The sequence below is a fragment of the Hyperolius riggenbachi genome, chromosome 9, assembly GCF_040937935.1.
Source record: "Hyperolius riggenbachi isolate aHypRig1 chromosome 9, aHypRig1.pri, whole genome shotgun sequence".
Lineage (NCBI taxonomy): Eukaryota > Metazoa > Chordata > Amphibia > Anura > Hyperoliidae > Hyperolius > Hyperolius riggenbachi.
In genome coordinates, this window is record NC_090654.1 from 70,115,932 (window position 1) to 70,138,140 (window position 22,209).

Below are 22,209 nucleotides of genomic sequence, written 5' to 3' on the forward strand. Positions count from 1 at the left end.
AACACTGCTACATGCTACATTAGCACTATCCAGGAGCGCCACGTGGAGGATTCCCAATGCCCCCCTTTTATACAACCGGGGGGACCACAGGGTCCCAGGCTCTCTCACTGCCTGGGAACCACAGCGACACCCCGGAGGGGGAGGCGCAGGCGACCCCCCCCCCAAGCGTGGCCAGCGTCGGGGAGAGCCGTCCACACCCACCTCCCAATATTAAAAACAGGCACTTACCTTAACGTCCATTGCGTTCTGCTACATGCGCATTAACTTGGGGGCACCACATGAGAAAGGAGTGAAGCATGGGTCACCCCGAGCTTTAGAGCTCAGGGCTGGCTCACATACAGCACTCCAGAAAGGGGGGGGGGGGGGGGGGGGGAGGACAGGTGCAGACAACTCACTCCAGGGCTCACACCACCGGAGCAAGCCATCCACCACCTGCCTCCAAAGGATACAAACTGCAAAAAATGCTTTCTATGAGAAAATTAATGCGCATGTAGCAGAACGCAATGGACGTTAAGGTAAGTGCCTGTTTTTAATATTGGGAGGTGGGTGCAGACGGCTCTCCCTGGCGCTGGCCACGCTTGGGGGGGGGGTCACCTGCGGCACCTAGCCTCCCCCTCCGGGGTGCCGCTGTGGTTCCCGCGGTCCCTCCGGTTGGATAAAAAGGGGGCATTGGGAATCCTCCCTGTGGCGTTCCTGGATACAATACAATACAATACAATAACATTTCTATAGCGCTTTTCTCCCATAGGACTCAAAGCGCTTAGGCTCTCTCAGATTCAGTAATTAGTAGGATGAAGTATTCACACAACAAAAGTTATATTTCTGCAAATGCCAAACTGAACAGGTGGGTTTTCAGTCTGGATTTAAACACGTCCAGGGATGGAGCTGTCCTGATCTGTTGAGGTAAGGAGTTCCAAAACGTAGGGGCAGCATGACAGAAGGCTCTGGGACCAAAAGTTTCCAAGTGGACTCTGGGTATGACTAGATTATTAGAACCTGTTGATCTGAGAATGCGGGGATTGCTACGCAGCTGCAACATATCTTTCATATATCCAGGGCCTAAATTATTCAGGGATTTAAATGTCAGTAGGCCGATCTTGAATAGGACCCTCCATTCTATAGGTAGCCAGTGAAGGGAGTGCAGGACTGGCATTATGTGGCAGTGACGGGGTTGGTTGGTTAGCAGTCTGGCAGCAGTATTCTGTATCAGCTGTAGTCGGTACAAGACCTTTTTTGGAAGGCCAGTGTAGAGAGCATTGCAGTAGTCCAGTCGGGATGTGATGAAGGCGTGGACTAAGGTTGGCAGATCTTCTGGGGGCTAAATCCAACACACACAAGCAATAGAACACAGCAGTACATGCATCCAGCTACATTTGAAATTGGTCAGCAGGTGCTCGTCAGCCAATCAGGATGCACTGTCATACACCCTTTACCTGCCATACCACATCTAGCAGCCATTAGCATTCAGGTGGGAGGCTTCAGTTGGACGCCATCGCAAGATTGCGTCGCTAGCAGGACCGCCCCGTGCAGGCATTCCTCCCACAGGGGTCCCTCCCTAACCGCTCACCTGTCCGCCATGTCCTAGAGCTGAAAGAAAACGTTTAAAAACACACGATTGGTTCACATGATGGCCAGGGGCCCCGGGCCCCTCTCACTGGCCGGGGCCCCAAGGCCAACACGCGATACCTGGAGGGGAGTGCAGGTGGGCCTGGACCTCTCACACCCAGGCTCTGGACCTCTCACATCCAGAAAACCCACCAACACTGCCTCCATACTGAATGCTAAATCCAACACACACAAGCAATAGAACACAGCAGTACATGCATCCAGCTACATTTGAAATTGGTCAGCAGGTGCTCGTCAGCCAATCAGGATGCACTGTCATACACCCTTTACCTGCCATACCACATCTAGCAGCCATTAGCATTCAGGTGGGAGGCTTCAGTTGGACGCCATCGCAAGATTGCGTCGCTAGCAGGACCGCCCCGTGCAGGCATTCCTCCCACAGGGGTCCCTCCCTAACCGCTCACCTGTCCGCCATGTCCTAGAGCTGAAAGAAAACGTTTAAAAACACACGATTGGTTCACATGATGGCCAGGGGCCCCGGGCCCCTCTCACTGGCCGGGGCCCCAAGGCCAACACGCGATACCTGGAGGGGAGTGCAGGTGGGCCTGGACCTCTCACACCCAGGCTCTGGACCTCTCACATCCAGAAAACCCACCAACACTGCCTCCATACTGAATGCTAAATCCAACACACACAAGCAATAGAACACAGCAGTACATGCAACCAGCTACATTTGAAATTGGTCAGCAGGTGCTCGTCAGCCAATCAGGATGCACTGTCTTCTGGGGGTATGAGGTGCTTGATTTTTGCAATGTTCTTCAGGTGAAAATAGGATGATTTCACCACAGCAGAGATTTGAGTTCTGAAGTTTAAATCCCAATCAATTAGAACTCCCAGGCTACGCACATGATCAGAGCTGCGCAGATCCGTGCCTCCTATTCCCAGTGGTGAAGACTGCAAGTTAAGTTGTTTTGTTATCATGCTCTACCCTCCTATCAGAAGGACTTCAGTTTTGTCTGCATTTAGTTTCAGCCAGTTGTCATTCATCCATTGCTGTAGTTCACGTAAGCAGGCGTTTATAGTTAGAGTTGGGTCTGTCATACCAGGCTTGAAGGAAAGATATAGTTGAGTGTCGTCTGCATAGCAGTGGTATGTCAGGCCATGTTTTTGGATTAGTTTTCCCAGCGGTAACATGTACATCGTGAAAAGCAGGGGAGAGAGGATTGAGCCCTGGGGCACCCCATACCTAAGTGATACAGGGGTGGACAGGAAGGGCCCCATAGACACTTTGTGGGTTCTGCCACTCAAGAAGGATTGGAACCACTGAAGAACTATGCCATCAATGCCGCAGTATTCCTGTAGCCTGTTTATCAAGATGTCATGGTCAACTGTATCAAAGGCTGCAGAAAGGTCTAGCAGTATGAGGATGGAGCACTCTCCTCTGTCTCTTGCCATGAGCAGGTGGTTGCATATTTGGATGAGGGCCGTTTCAGTGCTGTGGTGTTTCCTGAAGCCAGACTGGAATGGGTCATAACTGTTGTTTTGTAGGATTTTGGCTTCTAGCTGGAGGTAAACAGCTTTTTCAATTAGCTTGCCCAGAAAGGGAAGGTTAGAGACAGGTCTGTAGCTGGTCATTGCATCTGGGTCCAGGGAGGGTTTTTTGAGGAGAGGCCTGATGATTGCTTCCTTCAGTAAAGCAGGAAATATCCCTGATTTTAAGGAACAGTTAACAATTTTTAGGAATACCGGTACGAACAGGTCGGGGCAGTTCAACATGAACTGTGTTGGGCCAGGATCTAGGTCACAGGTAGTTAGGCGGACGTGAAGGAGGATGCTTGATGTGACTTCTTCATCAATTTCTTTGAAGTTTGACCAAGGTGTTACATTGTCTCTGCTAATGGTCTTCGGCGCTATATTAGGCTCAGATGCTGTAAGTTGGATGGCGGACCTTATAGCGGAGACTTTGTCTGTGAAGAAATGGGCAAATTGGTCACAGAGGTCCTTTGAAGACTCGATGTTAAGTTTTTGACATGCCGGGTAGCAGAGTTTTTCCACTGTGCGGAACAGTTGGGCTGGTTTGTTAACTGCATTTGCAATCTCTTGTGATAGAAAGGATGATTTTTTTTCCCGTGATTACCTTTTGGTAGCTCTTCAAGTGGAGGATTAAGGCATGTTTGTCTTCTGGGGACTGAGATTTGCGCCACAGTCTCTCAAGTTTTCGGCCTTGTCTTTTCAGCTCTTTTATAGCGTTATCAAACCACTGTGCATGATGGTGTGGAGTAAGATATTTGGTGCGCAGAGGAGCAATGGTCTCAAAGGTGGAGGACACACATTTGTTGTAGTTAAACACCAGAGTATCAGGGTCCAAGCTGGAGTCAGTCAATTCATCAAAGCTAAGGTTATCTCGGATATGTTGAGGTGTTAGCCCTTTTAAGCGGCGATATTTTATTTGATTCTTGACCTGGTGTTTGACAGCTGGTATTGAGAGGGAGAAGTGGATAGGTGTGGCTCTGATACTACATGGAAGGGGGTAAAATTGGTCTGTGATCTTTCATTTTTCCAAAGACTTTTATCTGATGTGTGTACCCACCTTTATTCTTCTTGCTTCAAGGTTGAGGCACGTACTCTATTAGATAGATAGAAGATGCGGCGTATGCTATGACGCGGGACGGCTAGTGTTACAATAAAGGACTAATTTATTACTAGTATATTTGTACGACTGGGGTTTTTCTCCTCTTTTGTATATACATGTCAGTGTTTCTTGACCTCTTGCACAGGATACCCTTTAGGCCTCTTTCACAGTGCGACTTTAAAGTCGCACGTTAGAAAATGTTTTAACGTGGACTAATGCACAGCAATACTAAGTCTGTACAACATTCACAGTGCACACGTTGCGTTGTGTGTAACGTGTAGCAATATTTAGAAAGTGCTGCATGCTGTGCGTTTAGCAATACATGTGCTGCGTTGTGTGTGTTGCACATGCTCAGTTACGTTTCTTTTTTATGTAACGCATGCGCCGTTTTCGTTCCATCACTGTGCGACGAAAACGGCGCACCAAAAGCAGGGCTAAAGAATGTACCATAACGTCCAAGTTATAATCTTTCAATACGTTGCATTAGGGGCACGTTATGTGACCTTAACGTTGCATCAAACGCAACGTTCCACTGTGAAAGAGGCGTTAATAATAAAATAGTCTGACTGCAGTGGGGACATTAGAATGTGAGCTCTCCTGAGGAAAGAAAGATGTGAATGACTCCGTGTACTGAGCAAAAAGTTTAAACTTCATATAAAATATGACAATTCAGTAATGAAAAATAACTGATTACTGTATATTCCTGCGTATAAGACTACTTTTTAACCCTTGAAAATCATCTGAAAAGTCAGGGGTCGTCTTATACGCCGGGTGTCATTGGTGGGTGATACACCCTATCCTGTTACCACCTCTCAGATCTCGCTGCTGAGGACTGTAATGAAGCGGTGCAGGCGCACATGTGTGAGATCTGAGAGTCAGAGAAGGAGGTAAATAGGATACAAGGGTGGGCCAGACAGGTGAAAGAGGCATGTTTTATGGGCACAGCGCGATCTATTCTTCCATACCGCTCTGATAAACAGGGGTACAAAGAGAGCTGACCAATCCACTTAGGGAGAGGGAGAGTTGACCAATCCAATAATCAATTGCCTATATGCTGTTATATACTGGGTAACACATACAGTACAGCACCAGTATATGATTTTTTTTAACTTTTATTTGGTGTGTGTTGGAAGAGAGGTAGTCTTATACGCTGAGTATATCCCAAACTCTATATTTTAACTGTAAAAGTTGGGGGATCGTCTTACATGCCCAGTTGTCTTATACGCCGGAATATACGGTAACAATTACAGAGGAACTGTTGTGAAAATAACAAATACAATTGCTTATTTAACCACTAAAGTACCAGTAGTCTCTGCTCCCTTAAAGAAATACTTAAGTCACAAAAAAAAAAATGACTTTTACTCACCTGGGGCTCCCCTCAGCCCCCTGCAGCTGAACGGTGCCCTCGCCGTGTCCCTCCGATGCGCCTGGTCTCGACGGCGGCCACTTCTGGTTTGGCCGTCACCGGCCGACAGGCTGTGAACGCGGCTGATTATCCGCGTCCCCGGACGCAATAGCATTACAGAGGGCGCTATTGCGTCCGGGGACGCGGATAATCAGCCGCGTTCACAGCCTGTCGGCCGGTGACGGCCAAACCGGAAGTGGCCACCGGCGAGACCAGGCGCATCGGAGGGACACGGCGAGGGCACCGTTCAGCTGCAGGGGGCTGAGGGGAGCCCCAGGTGAGTAAAAGTCATTTTTTTTTAGTGACTTAAGTATTCCTTTAAGGACCAGAGACCGCTGTTACCAGAAACGGCGGAACACCAACGAATCGCCGCACATACCCGCCGCAACCACCATCCACGTCGGGAACCTCAGCCAACCACTCTGCCGTCTCTATGACGGCAGAGTTCCTGTGAGCCAGTCAGGAGCCGCTTTGATTGGCTCCTTACCCTGTTTATCAATGTAAGCCAATGGGAGTTGCTTATGTTGTTAGACAGGGTCAGGAGCCAAAGAAATCGGTTCCTGACCCACTCCCAGGGCTCTGCCGTTATAGAGACAGCAGAGCGAGTTGCTGCGGCGGGGAGACATCGGCGAGATCATCGGGAGCGGCGAAAGTGGCGAGAATGCGCCAGATCAGCATCAAAACAGGTTGTAGATTTCAATTAGCATCGTCCTTAACCACCTTAGTGGTATGGACGAGCTCAGCCGCGTGTGCTGCCCGATCGCCGCCGCTCTGCGGCGATCCGCCGCGAGCAGCGGCGAAAGAGGGTCCCCCCAGCCGCCTGAGCCCTGCGCAGCCGGAACAAATAGTTCCGGCCAGCGCTAAGGGCTGGATCGGAGGCGGCTGACGTCAGGACGTCGGCTGACGTCCATGACGTCACTCCGCTCGTCGCCATGGCGACGAAGTAAGCAAAACACGGAAGGCCGCTCATTGCGGCCTTCCGTGTTACTTTTGGCCGCCGGAGGCGATTAGAAGAACGCCCCCGGAGCGCCCTCTAGTGGGCTTTCATGCAGCCAACTTTCAGTTGGCTGCATGAAATAGTTTTTTTTTTTATTTAAAAAAAAACCTCCTGCAGCCGCCCTGGCGATCTTAATAGAACGCCAGGGTGGTTAAAGAGAACCCGAGGTGGATCTTCGGGGGGCAGATGGACACAGAGGCATGTTCTCTGCCTAATGGCATGGCTCTGTGTCCCCTCTCTGCAGCCTCCCCCCCCCCACCGCCGCGCTATAGCCCCCCTCCCCCCACACCCACAGTTTAGCAACATGATTTGTTGCTAATTCGGAGGTAAACACAGGAAAGAGGAATTCCCTGTTTAAAAAGCTCTCCAGGGGCGTTCCTGCAGGGTTTCCAGAGCTGCCATCGGGAAGCTCCTCTACCTGGCTGTGCCTCCTGCCGCGTCCCCACCTTCCTGCACGTTATTCGTGACCTATAGGTCATGAAAGTGAAAGTGGGCCATTGCATCACAGCGGTTTTTGCGGCTACCTGATCCGCTCAACTCCGCGGATCAGGAAGCCTACTTTTTTCTTTTCTTCATTTTTTGAGCCCACCTCGGGCTCTTTAAGTGGTTAACAATACTCATTTATAAATTACTTAATGTTTGCCCATTGTAAAATCTTTCCTCTATCTGATTTACATTCTGACATTTATCACAGGCTGCAACATCTTTAAAACAGGCAGGTGATCTCTGCGGAATGTTCATTTACTGAGAATTTTAAAGCAAGTAGAAAAGGTCTCTGGTCTCCCAGAATGCTCGCGGGGGTGGGGGGGGAAGATTATTCTGCATAATAAACAGCCTAGGCTGTGCCCCAGTGGGAAGGCGGGACTACACACCAATATACGGCAATGTATAGCTATAGGAAGTGTTCAAAACATTTAGCATAGTGAGTATCCTGAATCATTTACTGGATTCTACTATATGTATAAGATGACAACCTACAAATGTGACAACACACTGTACTTACAGTCTTGGCGCCCAGGGCATGCGCTACGAGAATCTCGCTGGATTCCTGGTGTTCCGTAATACCATGTTCCTGGAACACTTTCTGCCAATGTGATACTAACTTTTCCGGGGTCACTCCGGCAGTGCATAACCTTTGGCAGGGCACCTGGCTGCGAGCCGCAGTGACGAAACGCCGGAGCAAGGAACGAGGTATGACATTCATGACCTGTAGCACAACAAACACCGAAGGTCCACAGCAGAAGAGAAGATGACAAAAAGGAATTGGTCATTTTTACAAAACAGTGATTTTATCACAGCATAAACAGAAACGATCACACTGCCCTATTCAAATATGTTAAAGATTTGGAGGATAATACTGTTACTCTGTTTGCCAATTCACAAAAAGCTAACACAATTGCTATGGTAACACATGGTATGCTTTATAAATCATCTAAAAAAAAAAAAATCATACTTAGGCCTGTTTCCACGGGCAGTTGATAGACAGTGAAATGCCTCTCAAACTCTCACAACTGCTTGCTGCTGCCTGGTTGCTGCTCACTGCTGCCTGGTAACTGCTTGCTAAGCACACAGTTTTAAACTGGAAAAGAGGCCTTAAAGTGAACCTCCGGACTAAAAATCGACTCAGCAGCACTGAAAAGGCCTGGTGTTTCTTTAACAGTTTTACAGCATCAGAACTTTGTTTCTCTTATACAAGCCTCATTTTTAGCTGCACAGAAGAAAACTGCCCGGGCTTTTTTCCCCTGATGCTGTGCAAAGCATGATGGGATTTCTGATTTTGTTGTTCTCGTTCTGCTGTTTTGGTGCAATTTTTTTTTCCTTACATTTTGAATTTGACATTTGAAGCCTAGCGTGTGCAGCTGGGAGGGGTTATCAGTACACAGGACAGTTGGAACTGTGTCTCCTGCTCCTTGTCATCTCCTTTCAACCAAAAAGATGGCTGCCCCCATGAATCACAAACCTTTGCCTGTTCTTTTAAAACGGGGTGGGTAAGAGATTATATTACCTATCTATTCTAATTAACATAACTAATGTAACTTGATGACAGTATGTTTGTTTAGGCTGAAGTTCCCCTTTAAAGGACTTACGAGGCGAAAATGCTAAAAAAAGTAAATTACCTGCCTCATCTTTTATGGCACGGAGGACGCCGTCCGCGCCCTCCGTGCCGATCCGCCGAGTCCCCCCGCTCATTAGCCCCCCGGGCCGGCTGCCGACCCCACGGCCCGGGTCGGGCTCTCCTGCCTCTCGCAATATGGCCGCTTCCTTTGGCCCGCGGCTGCGCAGTCCGCCTGGCCGCGAGTGCGGCTGCGCAGCTCTAGGGCCAACCCCCCTGATCCACGCTTTCGCCTCGTAAGTCCTTTAAAGAGACTCCGTAACAAAAATTGCATCCTGTTTTTTATCATCCTACAAGTTCCAAAAGCTATTCTAATGTGTTCTGGCTTACTGCAGCACGTTCTACTATCACCATCTCTGTAATAAATCAACTTATCTCTCTCTTGTCAGACTTGTCAGGCGTGTGTCTGGAAGGCTGCCAAGTTCTTCAGTGTTGTGGTTCTGTGATGCATCTCCCCCCTCCAGGCCCCTCTCTGCACACTGCCTGTGTATTATTTAGATTAGGGCAGCTTCTCTCTTCTCTCTTATCTTTTACAAGCTGGATAAATCCTCCTCTGAGCTGGCTGGGCTTTCACATACTGAGGAATTACATACAGGCAGAGCTTTCTGCACTCTGCAGGAAGAAACAGCCTGACACTTCAGTGGAAGATAGCTGCAGGGGGAAATAAACACACAAATGATCTCTTGAGATTCAAAAGGAAGGGTGTATACAGCCTGCTTGTGTATGAATGTATTTTCTATGTGTGGACAATCTACTTCCTGTTTTGGTGGCCATTTTGTTTGTTTATAAACAAACTTTTTAAAACTGTTTTTAACCACTTTTAATGCGGCGAGGAGCAGCGAAATTGTGACAGAGGGTAATAGGAGATGTCCCCTAACGCACTGGTATGTTTACTTTTGTGCGATTTTAACAATACAGATTCTCTTTAAAGAGAAACCGTGACCAAGAATTGAACTTCATCCCAATCAGTAGCTGATACCCCCTTTCCCATGAGAAATCTTTTACTTTTCTCAAACGGATCATCAGGGGGCTCTGTATGGCTGATATTGTGGTGAAACCCCTCCCACAGTGTGATGTCAGGACCATGGTACTGACATCACACTGTGGGAGCCTTGTTGCATTGTGGGAAATAACAGCTGTTTCCAACTGCCAAAAAAGCAAGCAGCAGCTACTTCCAAAAATCTATTAACCCTTCGCACTCTCGCATGCAAATGTTCAAAAACATGCATTCACAGATTCACTCATCCAGGCACCACTGTTATACCTACAGCTAAGTTAAAAGCCGGGGTTTTAGTTCACAGAAGAATGCATTCTTATGCTTAGTCACCTATACTGCGCAGAAGCACCCAGGTAAACATAGGTGTCCTAACTCTGGCCCTGTAACATGCATAGTGCAGACATGCAAACATTCATTGCATCAAACCTATCTAGGGATTAGGAGCACAGATCCCTAGATAGGTTTGATGCAATGAATGTTTGCATGTCTGCACTATGCATGTTACAGGGCCAGAGTTAGGACACCTATGTTTACTTGGGTACTTCTGCGCAGTATAGGTGACTAAGCATAAGAATGCATTCTTCTGTGAACTAAAACCCCGGGCTTTTAACTTAGCTGTAGGGATAACAGTGGTGCCTGGATGAGTGAATCTGTGAATGCATTTGTTTGAACATTTGCATGCGAGAGTGCGAAGGGTTAATAGATTTTAGCAGCTACTTCCACTGACATCACCTTCCAGCAGTAAAAATGTCAACCATGTGATAAATGTTGGAATGTAAATGAGGGAGAGGAAAGATTTTACAATGGGCAAACACTGACTAAATCATTTATACAAAATTATTGTAAAAATTAAGCACTTTTGTTCATTACATTATTTTCACTGGCATTCCTCATTAAGCAAGACTCCTGAAATTAGATATCTATGCAAAAAGCAAATAAATGCTTCAGTATATATACACAAGGAAGTGATGTTGAAGATCAGAGCGTCTTACTGACATTCATCAAATTTTGGCAAACTGTTGCAGAGGGGTTTTAGAACTCAGCCACGCAACTCATTCACCTCTTCTCAAACCTCAGCTGCTGCTTCTCTCTGTAAAGTTCTTCATTGGCTGCCAATTAATAAGAGGATCTACTTAAAGTGTACCTGAGGCGACATGTGAGATGAGGTAAACGTGTATGTACAGTACAAAACAATCACCAGGCTGTTTTACTTGTTTTATTTTGCTGCCTGAAAGATGTTCATAAAAAAAGGACGCAAGGAAAAAAGGGCCTGGCTGGATAACGAAATCTCAATAACGTTAAACATCGTTACCAACAAAATTTTGAACGATAAATACTGTTTTAAAACAGATGGGAATTGATAACGAAAATATATTAATGTTAAAAATCGTTAAGTAATTCAACAATATAGCTTAAAGAGAACCCGAGGTGTGTTTAAAGAATGTTATCTGCATACAGAGGCTGGATCTGCCTATACAGCCCAGCCTCTGTTGCTATCCCAAACCCCACTAAGGTCCCCCTGCACTCTGCAATCCCTCATAAATCACAGCCATGCTGTGAGGCTGTGTTTACATCTGTAGTGTCAGTCTCAGCTGCTCCCCGCCTCCTGCAGAGCTCCGGTCCCTGCCCCCGTCCCTTCCTTCCAATCAGCAGGGAGGGAAGGGATGCAGGCGGGGACTGGAGTTCTGCAGGAGGCGGGGAGAGCAGCAGACTGACACTATAGAGATAAACACAGCCAGCTCTGACAAGCTGTTTGTCAGCAGCGTGGCTGTGATTTATGAGGGATTGCAGAGTGCAGGGGGACCTTAGGGGGGTTTGGGATAGCAACAGAGGCTGGGCTGTATAGGCAGATCCAGCCTCTGTATTGCGATAATATTCTTCAAACCCACCTCGGGTTCTCTTTAACCCAACCCTACTCTCACACAGAACCCTCCCCTGGTGGTGCCTAAAACTAACCACTCCCCCTGCAGAAAGACCCTTTTACACATAGAAACAATAATATATTTGATAATGTAAAATTTGCACAAACAAAATAATCTGACAAAAACTATAACGTTGCAAGCTTCTAAAACGATGACATACTTTAAAAACATTAATGTTCTAATGTTGTTAACGATATTTATCGGGCGCCCTTTTTTCTGCTTTTATTTTTTCCGCCGTATTAACGCTAATTGCATTAGAGTCTATGCGGCGCCCTTTTCATCCACTAGCCGCCTGCGCCCTTTTTTCCTGCCACTCCTGAAAGAGTTGATTTCTAGGCATGGAATTGGAAACTTCTGTCTTTTCGGTACCTTGTGGGAATATGGTAAACATTAATGATAAGCAAAGTACAGCCATAAAAGTTTTCCTGGCAGAATACAACTTCTGATGGCAGGGAGAGATAAAATATACAGTGCTGCCCATAATTATTCATACCCCTGGCAAATTTTGACTTAACGTTACTTTTATTCAACCAACAAGTAATTTTGTGGCGGGAAATTACATAGGTGTCTCTCAAAAAATAATAAGATGATGTACACGAGGCATTATTGTGGGAAAAAACATTTCTCAGCTTTTATTTACATTTGAGCAAAAAGAGTCCAGTCCAAAATTATTCATACCCTTCACAAACTGTCACAGTCTGTGGGAAAATACAAAGTTCTATACCATTCCAAATAGTCCAAGCATCCTAATTATTACCCTTATTAATTGGGAACAGCAGCTGAAAACAGCAGGTGAAAAACAGCAGCTCTCTGGAGTTGGTTTGTGGACAGACATGGCTAAGGGCTCGTTTCCACTATAGCGAATCCGCATGCGGCGACGAGATGCGGATTCGCTTGGTACACTGAAGTGGCCGGGGCTGTTTCCACATGTGCGGCGTGCGGGAGCGATTTGGCGGCGGGCCAAATCTGCACGACGGGACCCACCGAATTCGCCTGCGTCGGGAATCCGTGCGAATCGCCGCTAAATGTATTTAATAGTAAAAACGCATGCGTTTTTTACATGTGTTTTTACCCGCGATTCGCGTGCGATTTCGCACCTTTTTCAATGTTATTTTGCCCTGGCAGTGTCATGGTTAATTTCGAAATCGCAAGCGAAATCACGGGTAAAAACGCATGTTGAAACGCATCCGCATGCGTTTTTACAAGCGTCGGAATGCCGGCGAAATTGCGTCGCAACAGTGGAAACGAGCCCTTAGACAAAAGGAGCTCAGTGAGGACCCGCGGCTGCGTATAATGGCTGCTCACAAGTCAGGAATGGGCTACAAGGCCATTTCTAAATGTTTTCAAGTTGCAGTGGCTACAATGCAATGTTTTATTAAGAAAATACAAGATGTTCCGCACTGGTTGACATCAGGAGAGGCAGAGCTGCAGCTGAAAGCTCTGCCCCTTCCAGGAAGCACCAGCCGAATTGCCCACTGGGGATTTGGGGTGTCTAAAGCGCTTGTTTTGCGGCGAGGATGCGGCGGTGTAGTTCTAATGAGAGGACTGAAACGAACTAGCAAGTAAAAACAGCAATTTTTGTTCGCTTTAGTCTCTTTCAAGCGCAGGGTGATGGCAAGATGATCCTCCAACCTGAAAGATTTGGAGCTCATTGCTAAAAATGAATGGGCAAAAATACCCATGGAGACATGCAAAAAGGTGGTCTGCAATTATAAAAAGCGCTTGATTGCTGTAATAGCCAATAAAGGCTTTTCTATTGATTATTGAGAAGGGTATGAATAATTCTGGACTGAACACTTTTTGTTCAAATGTAAATAAAAGCTGCAAAATGTTTAATGCCTCTTGTACATTATTACCTTTTTGGAGACACCTATATCATTTCCAGTCACAAAATTACTTACTGGTTGAATAAAAGTAACTTTAAAGGTGCCCACACATGGTACAAGAAAAACATTAAATCTTCCAGTTTATTCGGCCAAAACAGACAAATCGAATTAAAGTTTAAAAGAATCTTTTTTTTTTTTTTTTATTAAAAAAAAAAGAATTGATTATCCTGTTTTTTTCAACAAAAATCCGATCAGACTTGTAAAAATCTTTATATTCGATCTAACAGAATAATCTATCTAATAATAGAAAAATAAAGAAAAAAATTGTACCATGTATGGGCACCATAAAGTATACCAGAGCTCTTGAAAATAGAAAGATTTATACATACCTGGGGCTTCCTCCAGCCCCATACGCTCCCACGCCTCTGTCTTCTGCAGTGCCGGTACCGGGTCCATGCACTTCCGTCAGTCGGCTCCAGTCTGACATAAGAGAAGTGCGCCCTCTATGCAGCTCTCCAGCAGCTACTAGAGATACGCAAAGAGCGCACTTCTCCTGCATAGACTGGAGCCGACTGACGGAAGTGCATGGACCCGGTACCGGCACTGCAGAAGACTGAGGACAGAGGCGTGGGAGCGATCGGAGCATATGGGGCTGGAGGAAGCCCCAGGTATGTATAAATCTTTCTATTTTCAAGAGCTCTGGTACATTTTTTGGAGTAGCTCTGAGTCCCTTTAAGTCAAAATTTGCCAAGAACATGAATAATTATGGGCAGCACTGTATGAACTACTGACCTTTTTCTAACTCTGGGACACTTAATAGGCTGCCACTTGCCTGGCATCATGCTGATCCACTACATCTAATATGTTTAGCCACAGACACTGAATAAGCACGCAGCAGTGCTTTTCAGCGCTGCTAGATTTGGGCGCAGCCAGCGCCGCTATAGACTGTAGTGGGAATCAGTCTTAAGCAGCGCTCAGTGAGTAACGTCGGCTCCGTCAGAAGACGGAGCTGAAGTTGCTTAAAAAACACAATAATTCAGCCTCCAGCAATCGCTGGAAGCCGAATTATTTCATTCCCCCACTATCCATGGCGGCCTGGAAGGGGGAATAGCAATTAATACGGCACGGACTTGTGCAGAAGCAGGATCAGCCATATACCGGCTGTATCCTGCGCCCAAGTCTACCGGCGCCGATTTCAAATGTACACCGCAGCAGATCAGGTGTTTCTGACATTATTGTCAGATCTGACAAGTTTAGCTGCATGGTTGTTGTTGGTGTTATTCAGACACTACTGCAGCCAAAGAGATCAGGACAGCAGGGCAACTGGTACTGCTTAATATGAAATAACTATGGCAGCCTCCATATCAGTTCAATTGTCCTTTCAATAGCCTCAGTTTGCTTCTTGCAACTTTAATATTGGTGCCGAATTTGGCATTAGTCGGGTTATACAAACTAGAAACACATTACTTCAGGTCATACCCCCATCAAGTCCTGGCGTATCGCTTCCAAAATGCCACTGCAGCTCACTTGTTCAGCAGACACAACTTGAATTCTTCAGCATACATCATGTCACATGCAGCACAAGGCAATGTGGATCTATGCCAGACAACATAATGAACTTCCGTCTCAAGCACAGGCGCCATTTTCCTGGAGACCATTGCCCTCCCAGGATACCCAGCGCCAAGCTTCCCTCAGCGTTTGGACGCAATGAGGAACGCATGCGCACACTGAAGATGACTCACCAGCTAGCACGGTCCCGCCTCTCTGCCTGGTGACTGACAAAGACACTAACCATTCATAAGATAGAATGGTTGACGGTGGGCGGGGCTGAGCATCCAGCCACAGGAGGAGCCCACAGGGCCCCCAAATACGATTCCTGGGCGCAGCTATCCCACAGGGGGAGCACCCAGAGACTGATGGCCCCAGGGGCAGGTGAGGCCAGCCTGGAGAACCACAACTACCAGCATGTCCTGTACAACTGCTGTAGTTATGCAGGCAAAGATATGTTTTGGGGTCCTATATGCAATGTAGTGTGTGTATTGCTACTGTTAGGAATGGGTTGTAGTATTATTTGTAATGTAATAATAATTCCTATTACTGTGCATGCAATTAATTATACCGTTCATGTAATTACCAATTTTGTATTTCATACCAATTCTATATTTTATATATTGGTGTACACTGCTGTCTGTATTATTATGTACCCCATGTTTGTTTCTTACATTGTACAGCACATAATATGTTGGTGCTTTATAAATTAATAATAATAATAGTCTTATTCCTCTCCTTGTTACTTTTTTATTCCTTTTTGTAATATTTTTAATATATTTTTTTTAATTGTATTGATATCAGTTGGGTGATAGCATACTTGTCAAACTCCAGCCCGTGGGCCAAATTTGGCCCTCAGCCATCAAATCTAGCCCCTAAGTGGTTTCCCCACATTATGTTTCACCCTTTCTAGACCACCAGGGAAGCTATATTGGATGTAAAGCCCTAGAATACCAGAGAAGCCATTTGGGGGAGGTAGGGGGCAAGCACTAAACACTAGGGAACTGTATAGGGGCGGGTGGGGGCCCCTAGGCATCAGGGAACTGTATAGGCTAGGGAGGAGGACTACTATACACCTGAGGAATTGCAAAGGGGTTAGAGGGGAACCATTAGACACCAGTAGACATTGAGATTGGCCCGCAAATAGGTCCCAGTGTTCAATTTCGTCCCACTTTGTATTTGGGTTTGACACCCCTGGATTATAGTATTGTTAATATAATTCAATATGGTATTATTAAGAATTTATATGGCACTGGCAGTTCATAGATTTAAGGTGCCCAAAAATGCTACAATCATCATTCTACAGCCATAACAAATCTATGTAATAGAAGGGTAAACTGACTGTGAATACTTGATGGAGTCCCTAATAATACATAGAAATGGTAAGATTGTACAATCATGGTTTTATCATTCGTAATAGTCCACTTCAGTAACTGGAGCTCACAGTCTTATGGCCCTGCCATAGTCACGGTCTGATATCCCGAGTACATTTGAAATCGGCGCCGGTAGACTTGGGCGCAGGATACAGCGGTATATAGCTGATCCTGCTTCTGCACAAGTCCTGGCCGATTTAATTACTATTCCCCCTCCAGGCCGACATGGATAGTGGGGGAATGAACTAATTCGTCTTCCAGCGATTGCTGGAGGCCGAATTATTATGTTTTTAAGCAAGTCAGAAGACGGAGCCGACGTTACTCACTGAGCGCTGCAATAGGAATGATTCCTATTGTAGTCTATGGAGGTGCCGGCTGCGCCCAAATCTAGCAGCGCTGAAAAGCACTGCTCCATGATATCCCTACCATAGTCTAGGTCCAATTTGGTTTGCAGACAATTAACCTGCCAGTATGCTTTTGGGTTGTGGGAAGAAACCAGAGTGCTCAGAAGAAACACACACAAACTGAGGCAGAAGATACAAACTCTATGCAGATAGTGTCCTGGCTGCAGAGTGAACCTGGCACTCTGGATCTGCAAGGAGAGAGTGCGGCACTAGTATGGTTAAGGTGAGCCAGCGAGAAAGTCCATAGGGAGATTCTGCTTATGTGATTGGGTGGGCTAGGTTTTAGATAGATTATTTGGCCAATTAGAATGCTTCAAGTTGTGATTGGAGAACTCTTCCCTATGGACTCTCATGCTGGCTCACCTTAACTACAATGTATGGGTAATGTGGGGCATCGCACTCCCGGTCTGTGGCGTTGCGTTTTGCGTTTCTGCTGTCACAGGGAACGCAACAGTCGGTGTGAACATGGCCTTAGGGCCCATTTCCATTTGAGCTGCACGCGTTTGCAAGACACGCGGCGGCACTACCGGGTCTGGTGGGACGCAGACGAATCCCATCAGCCGTGCCATGCGCGGTATGGGATTCACCGCCTCCCGCACCATTTTGGATGAAAATGCCGGCCGAATCGATAGCACAAGCGATTCGGCCAGCGGCACTATTGATCCCTATGGCAGAGTTTCCCTGCGCTATTTGCCTGCGGGGAAACACTGCGCAAATCACACAAGTGGAAACAGGCCCTTACTGTTTACATATGAATTTGTATGTATAGCTCTGATGGGATGACATAACATCTGCATTGTCTGTTTCCTTATAGGACAACTAACTGGAAGTAGCAGATATCTGCAGAATGTTTGATTTGGCGCAGAAGCAGTTGGTGACGGCGCTACCATGAACAACCACACTGTGACGCCCCCTGTATATGTTGGGGCAACTACTGAACCAAATCTTAGCACCACCCCTTTTAATGGCACTGCAGGGACAGAGAATGGGACGACTCCCACCGTAGGCACCTGGTTGCTCTCTCTTGGCATTGTCACTGTGATTGGACTGGCTGTGGCTATGGTGTGTACTGACAGTTATTACACTGGCTTGTCTAATAACACATGTATGTATCAACAGTGCGCAGCAAAAGCAGCCATCTTGGGACATGAATGTTCATCCCAGTAATGCAAACTATCATATGATTCATCGAAGAAGGTGAACAGAGGCGCCAACAGGATTCAGTATGCTAAAAACTTTAAAATTGCTGTGGAGGCAGTGGTGGACTCACTTCCCCAGAGCACACATGAAACTGTCAGTTTTCAAAAAAAACATAGATTTATTAACATACTCCAAAAAACGGTGTTGCAACGCGTTTCACAGGTATATTCTTGCTTCTTCAGGCAGTAAACCATGGAGTATTTAACAGCCAGTTGTCATAAACACACCCAGTGTCTCTGTCTGACAGCTATGTTTATGACAGCTGGCTGTTACATTTCTTTTTTTAAAACGGATGGTTGGTTTTTTTTTTTTTTTTTTTGTGTTTTGAAAAATGTTTTTAGGGAAAACCTGACAGTTTCATGTCTGCTTTGGGGAGGTAAGCCCACCACTGCCTCCACAGCAATTTTAAAGTTTTAAGCATAAATTTTTTCTGTTGGCGCCTCTGTTCACCTTCTACGATACCTGTGTCCACCCCTAGTGGAGGGGTGATATACCCTTATCTTTCCGATCTACAAAGAGCGACTTCTTAATCCTGAGTGGGGACAGGTCTTAAATCTCCCCACCTGCATTTACAGTGGTTGCCTAAAGGGGTAACCTTGGTTTGTGAGTATTATTTTACTTACTTTCATTGTCCACCCCTATCCAGTACATACTACACTATATTGGGCTCTCTGTGTCGTCTTTTCCTTTTGTATCATTTGATTCATGCCTCGCTGCGGTCATTTATTTCTAATGCGTTGATGGATTGAGTTTTGTTGGATCAATGAAATGAAGGTCATGCCTAGTCTTAAAGGAAAGGTTCAGGGAAACCTGTAAAAAAATAAAAATCCCTATCCACTTACCTGGGGCTTCCTCCAGCCCGTGGCAGGCAGGAGGTGCCCTCGACGCCGCTCCAGAGGCTTCCGGTCGTCTTCGGTGGCCGACCTGACCTGGCCAGGCCGGCTGCCAGGTCGGGCTCTTCTGCGCTCCAAGGACGGGCTTTTCTGCGTCCCACGCGGGCGCGCTGACGTCATTGGACGTCCTCCGGGCTGTACTGCGCAGGCGCAGTAGTTCTGCGCATGCGCAGTACAGCCCGGAGGACGTCCGATGACGTCAGCGCGCCCGCGTGGGACGCAGAAGAGCCCGTCCTTGGAGCGCAGAAGAGCCCGACCTGGCAGCCGGCCTGGCCAGGTCAGGTCGGCCACCGAAGACGACCGGAAGCCTCTGGAGCGGCGTCGAGGGCACCTCCTGCCTGCCACGGGCTGGAGGAAGCCCCAGGTAAGTGGATAGGGATTTTTATTTTTTTACAGGTTTCCCTGAACCTTCCCTTTTAAAGGGAAACTAAACTGAGAAGGATATGGATTTTTCCTTTTAAAATAATACCAGTTGCCTGACTCTCCTGCTGATACTGTGTCTCTAATACCTTTAGCCACAGCCCTTCAACATGCATGCAGATCAGGTGCTCTGACTGAATCAGACTGGATTAGCTGCAGGCATGTTTCAGGTGTGGGAGCCAGATACTACTGCAGCAAACTGATCAGCAGGAGAGTCACGCCCCGTTCACACTGCACGCGTTTCCAGCCGCGTTTTGGAAACGCGTGCAGGTGGCCGACACGCACCACATCAGACAGTGCATAGAGTGCACTGTCTGATATTCACACTGCATGCGTTCCGGACCTGTGCGGTCCGGGAACGCATGCACGCATTTTTTGTCAAAACGCGTGGCTGTCCCATTCACTTTTCAGTGGTGGGATCAGCCACGCAACGCATACAAACGCGGATGGCGTGCGTTCGTACGGGTTGCGTTCCGCGTGCCCGTCCGTGTTTGTAATGTGAACGCGGCCTTAGGCAACTGGTATTGTTTAAAAGAAAACATTCATATTCATCCCAGTTTAGGTTCCCTTTAAGTTAAGTTTACACTTTAAATTTCTGTCATCCAATCATTAGTGAATGTTTTGGGTGACAGTTTAGGAGTGATTGAAGTGTAGATATGCTTAAGGGCTTGTTTACAATGTAGGCGGTTTCAGTTTTTTTTTTTTTTTTTTTACACACGGGCGATTTTTAAAATCTCCCATCAAACACTTGTGCAATGAATGTCTGTGAGAACGTTCATATCAGCGCGATGTCCGTTCAGTAAAGCGATGAGTGGACCATTTTTGAGGCGATTCTGCCTCAAACGAAAGTATAGGAGAAACGCAAAACTCTCACAAAATCGCTTTGTCCAGCAATTGCGTTCGTGTTTTTAAGAATAAATACATTGTATTTATTATTTTCTGGGTCAAAGAGTTCACTTCCTGACTTGCGTCAGGGAGTGAATTACAAAACCACTTGGAAAAAACGCTTAGAAAACCGCTAAGCACAAAAACGAATCACCCACCCAAGCACCGGGAATCAGAAAGTAAGACGCCTCAAAAACAGCCCAACGCGGACAGACTCGCGAACGGAATGCAATGTGAACAAGGCCTAAAGGCCCATACACACGGCATACAAATGTCTGTACAGACACATGTTGATCGACGGTTTGGGCGATGGTTTATTCGTGTGTACACTGCAAAAGATAAAGACTGTCTGCAGACACAGCCATGTTTGAGCAATTCAGCTGGTGAATCTCTTGTGACTTTTGTCTCACGAACTGTCGCTTAGTCTGTTGGTGTCCTGGACGAAAGTCTTCTACAGGCAGCAGTCTGTAGCATACAGCTTTTGTCGTGTCTTCACTCTTTCTGTTGTCACATGTGTACAACTATCGCAAACTCAAATTGACGCTGCCATACATATGCTGTTGTTGTCTGTTTGTCATTGCTTCACAACTACGGACAAATGTATGCCGTGTGTATGGGCCTATATGCTGAGCTGCCTGTTCTGAGCTGGTCCTGGGGGGCGGGGGGGGGGGGTTGGAGTAGCTGGATGCTACTTATTCATTCGCTGTCCCACGCCTTCTCTCCTCTGTATAGATCTGTACATGCCGCTCTGAGGGACATGTCTATGCAGCACTCCCATAAAATGTTGTCAAAATGATCAATCAGCAATTTTGTCCTAATTTGAACATGTGGACAGTTAAAAGGAACTTGAAGTGAGAGGAATACGGAGGCTGCCATCTTTATTTCCTTAAAGAGGAATCCAGTGAAAATAATGTAATAAAAAAGTGCTTCATTTTTACAATAATTATGTATAAATGATTTAGTCAGTGTTTCCTTGTTGTAAAATCTTTCCTCTCCGATTTACATTCTGACATTTATCACATGGTGACATTTTTACTGCTGGCAGATGATATCAGTGGAAGTAGCTGCTGCTTGCTTTTTTGGCAGTGAGGGCTCGTTCCCACTGTTGCGACGCGATTTCGGCCGCATTCCGACGCTTGTAAAAACGCATGCGGATGAGTTTCCGCATGCGTTTTTACCCGCGATTTCGCATGCGATTTCGCATGGCAGGGTGCCATGCGAAATTAACCATGACACTGCCAGGGCTAAATAAAATTGAAAAAGGTGCGAAATCGCACGCGAAATCGCGAGTAAAAACGCATGTAACAAACGCATGCGTTTTTACTATTAAATACATTAGCGGCGATTCGCACGGATTCCCGACGCAGGCGAAATCGTTGGCTCTTTTGTGCGTTTTTTTCACGCTGAAAAAAACGCACCTCAACAACGCTACAGTGGAAACAGGCCCATCCACTTGCATTACATGTGCGGATCTGCATGCGTTGGACGCATGCAGATTCGCGATAGTGGGAACGAGCCCTCAGGAACAGCTGTAAAAAGCTGTTTCCCTCAATGCAACAAGGTTCACAGACAGGAAACAGCCAGGACCATGGTCCTCACAGTTTCCTGTGGGAGGGGTTTCACCACAATATCAGCCATACAGAGCCCCCTGATCCGTTTGTGAAAAGGAATAGATTTCTCATGTAAAAGGGGGTATCGGCTACTGATTGGGATGAAGTTCAATTCTTGGTCATGGCTTCTATTTAAACAATGCCAGTTGCCTGGCCGACGGCCATCATGCTGAGCTTTTGATTTTAGTTGTTCTGGAGTCACACACCGACAACAAGCAAGCAGCCAGTGTAATCAGACCAGAGTCGCAGCATCTGATTATTATTTATTATATTTATAAAGCGCCAACATATTACGCAGCGCTGGACAATAAATAGGCATACATACAATGTAAACAATGGGGTGACAGACAGAGAGGTAGGAAACGGTTATACAACATAGCACAAGTGTATACAGTACATGCAAACGGTATAAGTTGCT

The 22,209-nt window shown here is 46.5% G+C and overlaps 2 protein-coding genes across 6 annotated transcripts in view; one reads left to right on the forward strand and one right to left on the reverse strand.

The window, feature by feature from the left end:
- Nucleotides 1-22,209, reverse strand: part of HEMK1 (HemK methyltransferase family member 1) — a 114,058-nt gene that overhangs the window by 86,864 nt on the left and 4,985 nt on the right. For 4 of the 5 annotated variants that reach the window (XR_011023942.1, XR_011023941.1, XM_068252997.1 and 1 more), the window contains exons 1-2: nt 14,938-15,143; nt 7,604-7,807 (exon numbers count right to left, since the gene is read on the reverse strand). Coding sequence is in view for 3 of the 5 variants with exons in the window: in XM_068252997.1 (XP_068109098.1) it covers nt 7,604-7,807; nt 14,938-14,943 (210 nt within the window). In the remaining 2 variants the exon portion in view is untranslated. Of the gene's footprint in view, nt 1-7,603; nt 7,808-14,937; nt 15,144-22,209 lie in introns of those variants that run through there. The other variant, XM_068252995.1, reaches the window with a different exon arrangement.
- C9H3orf18 (chromosome 9 C3orf18 homolog) overlaps nt 15,241-22,209 on the forward strand; it is a 28,848-nt gene continuing 21,879 nt past the window's right edge. The window contains exons 1-2 of the mRNA XM_068252999.1: nt 15,241-15,390; nt 17,598-17,845. Coding sequence (XP_068109100.1) covers nt 17,672-17,845 — 174 coding nt within the window. The 5' untranslated portion in view covers nt 15,241-15,390; nt 17,598-17,671. The remainder of the gene's footprint in view (nt 15,391-17,597; nt 17,846-22,209) is intronic.